Here is a 12,734-nt window from a genome sequence, read left to right as displayed (position 1 = left end):
AGTTTCCCCATGGGTAAAAATGGGGATAGCAGCCCCTATCTCTCAGTGTTGTTGAGATTCCAGTGAGATAACACACACAGAGCCAACAGAGATGGTTACTAGCAGGTCCTCCCTAACTGGCCAACACCTTGCTTTCAGGAAGCATTGGGGCACAGGCTTCACTGTTCCTTTGAGATCATCTCTTGAGGATCATTCCCCAAAGTCATCTGCATTGTGAGATGTAGCATCCAGGGGAGCCCCTCTGGGCCTTTCCTATCTCTTGATTCTTTCCATTTTAGCCTGCCCCTGTCTGCTTTGTACAGAGCTGGTGGCAAGAGACTGGGAGCTCCTTGAGGGCATCTACCACTTTTGCCTTGCTATTTCTAATGCTTAGGGATACAGTCCCTGGCACATAACAGGTGCATAATCAATGCTCATTGACTGCTGCAAACTTGTCTAAGAACTTTCAAAGCTTCGTTTGGTTCCACTGGGGTCCATTTGGTAGCTTGGTTTTCTTTTCTTTTTTTAATTTATTTTGAACTTAAATACAAAAGGAAAAAACCCCAAGCATTTCCATGTACAGAGCATAACATAAAAAGAAGATTCAATTGAAAATGATGAATTTTTATTTCGTGCTGCTTAATTTTTTTTTTAACTATATAATAGGTGGTTCTCACTGTGGTCTCAGAGGGCTGCGAGCTCCAGGTAAAAATGGCAAAAAGCTTACAGAGTAAGTGGAAAAGGAAGATGTGGGCAGAAAAGGGAAAAAATAATGCACCAAAGGAACTTAGTCACCTAAAAAGTATACTTAAAATAGATGGTGATGTTTTAATGGAACAGGTAAAAGACATAGCAACTGTGGTAGCACCTGGAAAAATCAAAGGGAAAACAAATTCTGTGGGGAAAAATCAAGAGTGAGTCAAAAATGGAAGTGGATGTTAAAAGAAACAAAAAGTCTTTTAGATGAACATGGATGGTACCCAATTTGGATGCATCTGAGGCAAAGGAAATAACTAAAAGCAAGACGAGGAAAAGGGAAAAACAAAGTGAAGGCAGCAAAAGCAGCAAAGGGTCTGGCCTGGTAGAATCTTGAAGGCCTGGAAAAATATCACATGGACATGTTTGGTCACAATATGTACTTTGATTGAATGAAAATCATTTTGTTTCCATATTCTGCCCTCTCTGGTTACTTTGGCTGAAACATGGAATATTTGTCTTCCATACTTGATTTGGTTCTTCGTTATGAAACATTCTTTTTGTTTGATTAGTGTTAGCTGATGTAGCAGTTTTCAGCAAATGCACTGTAATCATTGCATGTTCCTGCATTTTTAGCAAATATATTTGATAAAGAGACAGCTATCTGTTTTAGATAGCTCCACTCTAAAAAAAGTGTCATATTTTTATAATTTCTTAGACATAAATGTTGTTTATCTAAACAGAACTTGTGTTCCTACAGTTTTTTTGCTCTGTAAGGAAAAATAAAAAATATATATATATTCTGTGTTTAGATTAAAAAAAACTATATAATCCTAAACTTCATTTTCTGTGCTTCCAACTTTTCTGTTGTTCTTTCTTTGCTGTGCACTTTTTTCCTCCCTCTCCACCCCGCACATGCACGCACACACACACGTAAAACCACACTATGTATACTTCCATTTATCATTTCTTTCTCTGGAGGTGGATAACATCTTCCTTCATGGGTCCGAGTATTTAGTCATTCAAAGTTGTGCTTAGAACATTGCTCTCTTGGTTCTGCTCATATCACTCTTCATTATTTCATGTAAGTCTTTCCAAGTTTTTCTAAAATCAACCTGCTTATCATTTCTTACAGTACAATAATATTCCATCCCAATCATATACAGCAACTAGTTTAGCCATTCCCTCAATTTCCAGTTCTTGTCACCACAAAGAGAGCTGCTATAAAGATTTCAGAACAGAGAGGTTCTTTTCCTTTTTCTCTAATCACCTTGGGAAACAGGCCTGATAGTGGTATTGCAGGGTCAAGGGTGTACACAGTTATATAACTCTTTGGTCAAAATTTCAGATCTCTCTCCAAAATGGTTCACACTTCCACCCACAATGTATTAGTGCCCCAGTTTTTCCACCTCACCTCCAGCATTTATAATTTTCTCCTTCTATCATGTTAGCCAATCTGACAGGTATGAAGATGATATGGCAAAGTTGGTCTAATTTGCATTTCTCTAATCAATAGTTAACTCAGAGCATTTTTTTAATATGACTATATATAGTTTCGATTTCTTTATCCAAAAACTGCCTGTTCATATCCTTTAACCATTTATCAAATGGGGAATGACTCCCATTCTTATAAATTTGACAAAGTTCTTCATATATTTGAGAGAGGTTTTTTATTTTGTTTTTTTGAATACAAACAACCAGGGGCACTGGGCACAGGTGTCCCCTCGAAGCTGCTCCAGAGGAGACAGAGCCTGGCAATTCAGTGTCTGGGCCAAACCCAGTCGGGGCCTGATGGGTGCTTGGGTGCATGTGCCTTCCTGCCCCTTACCTAATTTGAAAATGGCAGCCCCCACCCCCTTCAGCCACCCTGGCTCACACCCCCACTTACCTGAGCATAGATGACGTGGATGGCCCTTCCAGGGCTACTTTTCCAACTGAAGGCTCATAACCAGGCTCCAGATCAGAGAACCAGAGACAACCTGAGAGTGGTGCAATGAGCCCCAGCCCTTCCCCTTGGGCTTCCCTCCAGGCCAACCCCTCTTTCTCCCCACCCCTGCCTTCCAGGGCATGGTCCGACCCCAAATTAGTGACTGACGGGTAGGGCAGCTAATCAGGCATCAGTATCTCTGGGTGGAGGCAAAGGTGTGGCAGGAGGTAGTTCTACCTTCTTAGGTTCCCAACACCCTCTGACTCTGCTTGCTCCATTTCTCCACTCAAGTCTCAAAAAGGAAAGAGGAACTTGAGGCACAAAGAAACCAGGTCCCAGTTCAGTACTTACACAAGCTCCCCATGTCCTCTTTCATTCCCTTCCCAGCCTCCACTGTTCTTTCTCAGTTTCTCCCTCCAGCACTGAATTCTGGTCAGTACCAGTACATTCCTTCTCCTGTCCCAGAGGATGAATCAAAGACACTCCGGTAGCAGGTCGAAGTGTTGGCCAGAAAGCTGACCCCATGGTGCCCCGATCTTTAGTCAAGCATGGCTATCCATCCACCAGTCCTGCTCTTAGGGCTCAGAATGAGTACCAGCCTCGGGAAAGACTTTGGCCACGGAGGTTTCCTTCCAGCTTTACCCCTGGGTCCGATGGATACCAGGCTGGCTCCCAGGTAATTTCCTAGTTGCAGACAGCCCTACATTGATGCTGGGGGAGGTTGAGATGAAGGGATGCAAGCTGCGAGCTTCAAATGTTTCTTGGGTAGTATCAGAGTGAGAGTCCAATGGGAGAGATGCTGAAGCAACCAGGCCTTACCCATTACCCAGTTGGGCAAGGAGGTAGGAGCCACACCCAAAATGGATTAGCTTTCAGTGACCCTGACCATTTGGGAAACAGGGAAGATGATGTTTAAGTGAAACCCATAAAGGAGCGTCCATTTCGAGGGGGTAAACAAAATCAACCAGCTACAGTCAGCTCTTGGTTACCTTTCACTTTTTGGTACCTTCTCACCCTTAAGACTTCTCCGAACTCTCCACAACGTAGATGTGTTTGAAGTGTTCCAAAATCCCAGAATATCAGACAATTCTCAACCCCTTCCCCTCCTGTTTTTTTAAACAAACCCCACTACAAAACCAAACAATTATTTTTACATTAGCCATTATTAGCACCTTTCCATGAGGAAGGAGCATTAGTAGGTATTAGTTAACTCCCTTTACAATGTTTTCTAGAAAAAATGAAACATTTTTTGTGAATCAAATCATTCTACAATATATAATGTATAAACTTTATAGAATATCTAAATTTTGCTTTTGATTCCAGATACTTTCTCTTAACTTCTGATTGCTCATCAATTTACAGGTCACCAGGAAGTTTCCTCTACTGCTGCCCTCCCCAGCCCACACATAGTGATCAAACAGACCTCTAGAAACAGAAGAAACTGCTAAAAAAGGAAGTCTGTGCAGGCCCTTCTTTTCTAATATCAAAAAACACCCCCTAATGTCTCTCTTTTGTAAGGAAGGAGTAGCACACACACAACATAAATGGAAACATAATTGGTTTTCTTCAGGTAAGGCATTAAAGATGAAAGAATATTGCAAGGAGTCTTCCGGGGTTGGTCTTGGGAATTCAAATCCTGCCTCAGACACTTCCTAGCAGCAAGTCACTCTGCTTGTTTCCTCAAATGTAACACCAATCTCCCCGGGTTGTAAAGATCATGGAAGATAGAACATGTAATGTGCTTTAATCATATGCTGGAACCACAAGGGAAGGGTGTATGTGAGTGTAGCCACTGTGAGATTTCAATAGAATACCAGCTCATCAACTCACTATGCCCAATTATTGAGGGATTTAAGTTTGGGCTCAACCACTTTATTGGGATATAAATAAGTTTCTTCATCTGTCAAGTGAGAGTGGGACTCGATAGTCTATAAGGTTTGAAGGTCTCTTCCAGCCCAAAGTCAATGACCTTGGAGACAATCCAGAATAACGGTAATAGGGTTAACAATGGGCCCCATTTGGAAAGACTATTGAGAAGAGAAAGTTCAGGGTGCCAGGGTCTAGTCACATGACCAAATGTCAGTTGGCTGTGGTCTCCATTCAATAAGGCATGATCCAAAGAACACCTGTCAGCATGCTCACATTATTCAGCTTCTCCTTATTACCCAGGCCTTGGGGGAGATCACCTGTCCCAGGAAGGACAAGGCCATTCATAAATGCTTATTTCTCTCCAATGACAACTGCTTTGGTCACTGGGACTGAACCTCCTCTTTATCTTGGGTTGACAGAGGACAGCTGGCATTTAGAGGACATGGTCCCAAGTACTATTTGTTAATTCAAACCTAATGACCCTTTGAGCTATGGTGAGGGAGGCAGTATGCCCTCAGGAGGCAGGAAGCCAATGGAATGGACACTGGAAGACAGGGCCACTCCCTTGCTGCACCAAGTCAGTGCTTCCCTAGGCCTGGTTTTTTACCTGTGAAAGGAGGAAGGGAGGGACCCTTCTCTAGGGACTTGACCAAAAGTGTTGTTTGAATGTGGAAGCTACAATCAAGGCCTAGTTCTTTTCTTGGGTCCTTTTCCCTCTATGGTGCTACTAATCGACAGTCTCCATAGCACTGGAAGGTTATCTCACTGAAGTGACAAAGCAACCCTGCATGGGTCTTCTAGCTGAGAAAAGAAAGTACACCTCAGAAAGGGGGAGCGATTAGGCCATGGTAGCAGCACTTGTGACAGACAAAGGCCAGATCTGAACTCAGGTCTCTCCTGCTCTCCCCTTTATACTGCTCTGCCTCTCAGTCTCCTTCCAAATCTCAGCCTCTTCAGCTCAAAGTTCTTTCCAGTGTCTGATTCCTGTTCCAGGAAAAGGTAACATGGTAAAACAGATTCAACCTGAAGTTGAGGAGAGTCAAGTTCAGGGTCTCCCTCAGACACTAAGTGGATAATCCCGGGCAGTCACTTCACCTCAGTTTCCTCAACTGTAAAATCGATTCAATGCGATCTAAGGTCCTGTCCAGCTCAGAATTTAGGATCCTATGAAACCTCTACATTTCAATCTTACCATCGTATAGGACCTAAATTCTCACTCAGAAGATGCTTCTCAACTCAACTTTGAGGCTGTCCAGGTGGAACGGGCCTCACGGAGCACATAGTACATCATACACACAAAGAACGTTCACAAAAGTGGTCATACTGCCTCCACTCAGCCCTCCTGATCCTAACTCTCACACTAGCATGGAACAGCCCATTCCACATCTGGTAGAAGTTTTTCCTCATCTTGAGATTGCAACTCCTGCCCTACCACTTCCAGAGAAGAACCCTGGCACCAACCATAAATTGAATCCCTCTTCCATATGACAGGCCTTCATATGGCCCCAGACCAAATCTTCTTTTCATCCCTAATTCCTTCCAAGGTTAGTCACAGGCCCCAATCACCATGCAAACACCCCAAGTCACACTGGCAGACAGAGAATAGCACTTGTGTCTTCTCCTTCCAAGCCCTGCCCACCCCACAGTGAATGGCCTGTCCTAAGATCTTCTTTCCTTGACTTCCTTACCATCAGAGCCTCCCCTTGCTTACCAGCTGCTCTGACAGTGTCATGTCAGGCCTTCCTTCCATACTATCACCTCTCTTTCACGACACCAAGCTCACTTCATTCCAAACCCTCCCTGCAAATACCACCTCTTGCAAGTGTTTATGGGTCACAGAGGTCAACTGAATGCCCCAGTTCTGTTAGCCTTCTCACTATAGTTTGCAGTGAGTCTATCTCCCCCCCCCAAAAAAAAAAACCAACTCCCCCAATTACATTTTAAAAGCAGGACTGTCTAAGTGAGTACAAGTCCCCTCACCGCCCCCCCCCCAAAAAGAGCCCAGTTTGCTAAGAACCGTTCACACTATAAACAGCAGATGCCATTTCCATAGTGAAAAGAGAATGTGAATGTGTTTCTGGGTTGACAGGGCACAGCATTTACAAATCCAAACTCTGACTTGCTGTGAGTTCCCTTCCTGTAGGGCGCCCCAAAACAAAACAGGAGGGGTACACAGGCTTGCTTCACAGTGGTTTAATATGAACAGAAGTTGGATATGACATTGTCTGACATTAGATTGAATAGTTTTGCTGAATGAAAGCCCCAAGTTAGGATATATACACAGCAAAGATGGGGCGTCAGACACTCAGCACTTGTGCATGCTGAAGGAATGTCTTAAAAAATACAGAAGAGAAGCTAGAGCTCAAAAAAGGAAGCAGGTATTTCGACAACAACAACATTAGCAAGGTGGGCAAGGGAACAGAGCCTCTCTGGGAGCTACTCCTGGCACAGCCTCCCACTCCAAATCCCCCCTCCCCCAGATCAGGCTACGATGAGGAGCCTAGGTCTTCAGAAGGGGTGGGGAAGGCCCTCCTGTTGATGCTTCCTCCTCTCTTGCCCTGGCCATACCAGGGGCCACCTTCCAGTCCAAAGTCCAGGGTAGCTCCTAGCCCTAAAAACCTGCTTTGTACTAAAAGCTAGGGCAACTCCCAGCCAGCTGCTGTCCCTGGCCCAGCTTCTAGAGCAACCATTGGCAGTCCCTGAAGAGACAGGTACAGAAAGCTCAACGACCCTGTGATCAAAGTGGGGGAGGGGAGGACAATCCTTCTCCCTCAGCCCCATTTACCCAGCTCAAAGTGCTTGCCAGAAGTCAGACTACATTATTTGTTCAAGTAGCCCTGCCCTTTGGGAACAAAAAGTGGCGTGAGATTTCAAGGAGGAGGGAGAGTGGGATGGAGTGCTTTCTGGCCACTGGGAGCTTCAGAGACAAGAAACCATTCTCTGTCTGCACCATCACCCAATAGGGAAGTGTCTCCAAGGCAGACCACCCTGGCAGTAAGATTTCAGGAAGAGCTGCTGACCCACACTGGTCAATTAAGGATGGACAGTGCAAAGCCAGCCAAGCAGAGGAAGCAGCTAGGGGCCTGGAGAGCAGGAGAAAGCCAATGGGAGCCCCTCTGCTTCCCCAGAAGTTCATTGTGACTCTGAGGCAGCTAAGCATGATGGGCCCAGCAAATCCACAAACCTGGATGCTTAGCTTCTGGGCTGATGACTGCCCCAGACAGCAACATAACAGGGAGGAAGGGAATCAAGAAAACGTAGAGAGAACTGGGAGAGCCCATGGAAGTCTACCATCCCACAGCAGGGCAAAAGGAAGGTTCCATGCAGGTAGAAGGGGCAGGGTTGCTCCCTGCTCAGAGTCCCAGGTTAAACCTTGGAGTGGGGAACCTCCCTTAGACTCCCAGCATCGCTGACCTGTTTGGCCAAGTGCCACTGAAGCACCAGACCCCCAGGCTAGCCTTGTTGCCCGAGAGGAAGCCCAAGCAAGTGCCTTTTAGTTCAATTCCTGACCCCCTCCCTCCTAAAAGCCCAGGACCTCTGCCCGCAGCTTCCCACCTCTCCTTAGAGAGAAGGATCTTAGAAGAGTGCCCACAGTGTGGCCAAGTGCCAGGGAGAACGATGGCAGACAGACAGTCAGGCCGGGGGACGACAGCCACTGCAGATCAAGAGAGAGAGAGGCTTAGTGTAAAAATCAGTGTCATTTTGCCAGGAAGGTGGAGGGCAGGCAGCCAGAGGGCTTTCCTATTGGCGCACCTTCCCGGGAACGTAGTTCCTGTCGATTGTCTCCTCCTGCAGGAACATGTGTAGGCAGCGCTCATTCTGAGCCAATGGGTGCCCGGCGATTCTGTAAGGGAACCAAGATGGCCGATGTCAGTATCAAAGGCCGGAGAGAACTAGAAACAGCAGCAAAGGCAAAGAGAAGGGCCTAGGCTGGGCACAGCAGTAGGCCTTACCTGGGCTGCTTCATGCAGCCCAGCAACAGCTCTGTGGCCTCTAGTTCACCAGGACCGCCTTCAGCTTAGAGTTAGTGCTCTCAGGGGAAGTCGGTTGAAATGGTTTCCCAGACCCACGTCTTAACATGCACCACCTGCAGGGGACTGAGGGATGACACGTCCTAGAGTAATGGGATCAATCTTCCCCAAAGAGGAAATGGCCCATACTGCGCACAGCACTCATTCTTGAAGATAGGGCAGAGGAAAGGGGTAGCTCTCAGGACATCAGCTCACTTGTTAATAAACTGTTCGAGGCCCTGCCTCCTCTCCTCGATGAAGGACTCCTCAAAGATGCCTTCGTCTCCTCGGAAGGGGAGCTGCCGCTTCAAGGCTTTCCCAGGCAGCGGTGGCACTACAATCTGTGGGCAGACCCCAAACATCAACCACTGGAGGACATGGAACAATAGATCAGGCCCATCACGTCCCACAAGCAGCACTTCAGGAGAACTAAGGATGCAAAGGGACTAGGGACAGTGAGTCCAGCAGGGACTTTGGTGGGAGGGCAGAGATGCCCTTCATGATATCACATCCAAACATTATTGCTCTCTAATAATCCATTTTAGATGGCACATTCCCGCTATTTCTCTAGCCCTTTCTTATTTCTTATTATATTCTTAAGCCTATTTGTGCCTGGCCTCGTACGTAGCTTTTCCACGGTATCTGTCTAATTAGCCCCGCTGAAGCATCCAGTGGTGCCCACCCTTGCCACTCACTCCCTCCACCGGCTTGGTGTCCACACCTTACTGTCTCGCTCCAGCTCATTCTTTAGCCACTCAAAGTCACTGTAGCGCCGCCGTACACATGACTCCTTCAGCTTGAAGATAGGGAGGTTTGTCTGTAGGGAAAGGAGGAATGAAACAGGGGAGGAGGAAGGAACTGTCAGTCCATACCCGCACAAACACCACAACCTCTCAGGCAGCTTCTAACAGAGATGCACTTCGGTCAGCTTTATGTTCCTGGCTCCTTCCTCACAGAAATGCTAACCCTTGTCCAGGCTTGACCTGGGCCATACTCATGCCTTCCATTTCCTGAATGGAACAGGAATCCAAACTCAACGAAGTTATGCCTTCCCCACCCTATCCCAATGTTCCCGCAACCCCACCTCCTCCAGGTAGCCTCTCCAGAGGACTCCAGCAGCCCTCACTGACCTCCTTGGAACTCTGACACTATCCAGACTGTACCGACCAATTCAGCCCTTATACAATACAATACTGATGTCGTAGCCTTCTGCTCAACTACACTGTGAAGCCCCTAGATGGTGGAGAACAGAGCTCCAACTTGGGGGAGCTTTGATGGTGCTAAAGATGTAGTGGGCTGACTGGCTGATCATGCCACGCTCTCTAGTTAACAATTTAGCCAAGATTGGCCCCTACTCTGAAAACTTCGTGGGAAAGAGCTGTTCAGTAGACTCTGGTTTTCTATGGATTGTTCCATGGTACCAAGCAGCTCAGTCCTAGATCCAAATCATTCAAAAGGTCTCATGGTAACTGGTCCTCTTGAGGTAACTGGACATCTATGGCTGAAGAAAAGAAGGAAATATGCATTTATTAAGCACCTACTGTGTGCCAGGCCCTATGCTTAAACACTTATGATTTCATGTGGTCTCCACAATGATGACCCTGAGAAGTGGGTGCTGTTTATTATCCTCACCTAACAACTGAGGAAACTGAGGCAGTCAGAGGTGAAGCCTAAGGTCACACAGCTAGTCAGTGTCTGAGGCTGGATTTGAATTCAGGCCTTCCTGATTCCAAGCCTGGCTCTCTGTGCACTGTGTCTCCCCCAGTGGAGTGATTCACAGGCAAAGAGTTTTGCCAATAGACCCTGGGTAGGAATAGCTAGATGAGAGGGGCTGTGTTTCCCATCAATTTAGGGCAAAGTGTGGAACTGAAAGGAGTCACTTTCTATCCCTTTTTCCTAGCCCCCAGAAGCTAGAACAGGGTATCTAGGAATCTTACCTCAGGGCTGCCCTTCCTCTTAGTCTGACAGACTTTTAAAGGACAGGCTGGAGGTTGCCTTCTCCTCAGTCAGTTTCTGGGCCCAGTTATCCAAAATGGAACCTGAGATCAGCTTGTAGCCACTAAGGTACCATGTCAGGGCAGAAGGAGGCATGTATAAAGAATGATTTCATTATTTTAAACTTTTCTACAAAAAGGTGTTGCTGTCTTTAACTCACTACCTACTAACCCTATAAGTAAAAATGACTGACACCTAGACCACAATCTAATTCTTCTCCTGAACCTTCTTACTTGAGAAGAGCTGAAAAAATTCAGGCAGCTTCCTGAATCTTATGATGCCATGAAAGGTGCCAGCAGCAGAACCAAGAACAGGAAAACCCCTGTAAGGAGCCACCAATCACCAGGGAGCATTCTGCAGACTTCCTCTGCCTCAGGAATGACAGTAAAGGGCCTGCTGCATAAGAAGGTCATTTCCTGGAAGACCTAACCCACAAAGCAGATGTCAAAAACCAACTCCTCTTTTCTGTTTCAGTAGAGATGCTCCTGAAGTAGAACCATCGGCTGTTCCAACATGGATGCTCTACATAAAAGCGGAGGGCAAAGAAAGTCAGAAAGCCCAAGTGCATTCGGCAATTTCTGTTCCCTGAAAGTTCAACCCATAGCAACCGTGCTGCTCCATATGCCCTATGGTGCCAAGGCTCTGAAGGACTTTTCCAGACTCTGTGCTGCCTCGGGGCATCTGGCTCAACATCCTTAATCCATAAAAAGAGAAGAGTGGACCCAATGGTCTCCAATGTCCTTTCCAGGAGTCAAATCTGTGAAGTCAGGAGTCCCTCCTGGACCAAATAAGGAGGGGTAGTGGCAGAAATATCCAGCTGGAAGGGGAGGCTACGTTGTGCACTGAATAGAGCACTGGTCTGGCCCTGGAGTCAGGAGGGACCTGAGTTCAAATTTGACCTCAGACACTTAACACAAAAAAACCAGCAGAGTGACCTTAACCCCCCAACTGCCCTGCCTTCCCCCTTCCAAAACGGAAGGAGAAAAATTGAGTGTCTTTTGAGTTGCTTTTCCCAAAGCACCCACTGGTGACCTAAAACCAAATGGCCAGCTAAGCAACCTTGTTGCTGCAAAAAAATCCTAAAAAAAGGCAAGAGTTCAATGATATGAAGAAGGCTTTGCAGAACCCGGAGAACAAGTTATAGAGTGACCATGATACTGGAAAGACCAACAACTTTGAACACCTTAGGAACTGGGCTGGACACAAGGGAGCCAAACACAGTTAGAGAGGACTCAGACACAGTGTGTGAGGCAACACACTGCCCCCCTCCAGACAGCTGCCAACTCAGAGGGCAGGGTCTTATTTTGCTCGACTAGACGTTTTTGTGTAGTGGGGTTTGTTTTTCCTGTTGTCTCAATGTCTCCCTCAATGGTGGAGGGAGAGAATTTGGAACATTTTTAGAAAATAACTGTCAATATAGTTACTATGACTATAAATATCTATAAAATAACTAAAAAGAAAATTGAATTTACAAAATTAAGAGGCTTTTGGCAGCCATGAGTATAAAACTGGAAATCACCATTCTATAAACCAAGATTTAAATACGAGTTTACAGTGTGAGCCCGTCATACTGCAAAGAGTGGGAAGGACTTAGGAAAATGTAGTGAATAGCAAGCTTTTACACACTGGTTAGTTGTCACTGTTGCTTTTTCCCAAGTCTAGTCAAGGAGACCCCAAAGGGAGAGTTTCCTCCTCCCAAGCAAGCCTAAGACAAAGAGCTATTTACAGCCCATGCCCGAAATTCTCTTCTCTTTGAGAACCAAAGCACTCATTAAATCACAGGCTGAAAACCCAATTCCCCAGGCCTTTCCCAGCCTCGCTCAAAGAGCTTTCCCATCCCTGGAAAAGTGCCTCCTGTGCAGGCTCACACCTCTGCCAGGGCTGATCCTCCCCAGTAGCCTCCCTCTGCTTATGCGCTGAAGAAGGCTGGGAGAGCTACAACTTGGGAACCCCAGCGCTGAGCCGAGATCTGGGGGAGCCACGGCTTGGAAGCAGCGCTGTGGCCGGGCCTGGCCTCCAAAGAAGGGGGTCTCTGCGGGGGCCTGGCCTCCAAAGGATGGAGCCTCTCCCAGAGGGCCCGGCCTCCAAAGGAGGGAACCTCTCCCAGAGGGCCCAGCCTCCAAAGGAGGGGGTCTCTTCCAGAGGGCCTGGCCTCCAAAGGAGGGGGCCTCTCCCAGAGGGCCCAGCCTCCAAAGGAGGGGGTCTCTGCAGGAGCCCGGCCTCCAAAGGAGGGGGTCTCTGCGGGGGCCCGGCCTCCA

At 46.9% G+C, this 12,734-nt stretch overlaps 1 protein-coding gene and 1 pseudogene across 2 annotated transcripts in view; one reads left to right on the top strand and one right to left on the bottom strand.

Annotated features, from left to right (window-relative positions):
• The first annotated feature begins 528 nt into the window (after nt 1–528).
• Nucleotides 529–5,229, top strand: LOC138141673 (protein LLP homolog pseudogene; annotated as a pseudogene).
• Nucleotides 5,230–6,649: 1,420 nt separating this feature from the next.
• SNX12 (sorting nexin 12) overlaps nt 6,650–12,734 on the bottom strand; it is a 6,843-nt gene continuing 758 nt past the window's right edge. Inside the window, exons 2-5 of one of the 2 annotated variants that reach the window (XM_069062432.1) lie at nt 9,203–9,298; nt 8,698–8,822; nt 8,225–8,315; nt 6,650–8,126 (exon numbers count right to left, since the gene is read on the bottom strand). In XM_069062432.1, the coding sequence (XP_068918533.1) occupies nt 7,992–8,126; nt 8,225–8,315; nt 8,698–8,822; nt 9,203–9,298 (447 nt within the window). In that variant the 3' untranslated portion in view covers nt 6,650–7,991. The remainder of the gene's footprint in view (nt 8,127–8,224; nt 8,316–8,697; nt 8,823–9,202; nt 9,299–12,734) is intronic. The other variant, XM_069062433.1, reaches the window with a different exon arrangement.

The sequence above is a fragment of the Petaurus breviceps genome, unplaced genomic scaffold (genome assembly GCF_028583685.1).
Source record: "Petaurus breviceps papuanus isolate PSGF00001 unplaced genomic scaffold, PetGlider_PUasm1.0 90451, whole genome shotgun sequence".
Classification (NCBI taxonomy): domain Eukaryota; kingdom Metazoa; phylum Chordata; class Mammalia; order Diprotodontia; family Petauridae; genus Petaurus; species Petaurus breviceps.
Note: the sequence above shows the minus strand (reverse complement) of the source record. Positions and strands in the feature narration are given on the sequence as shown.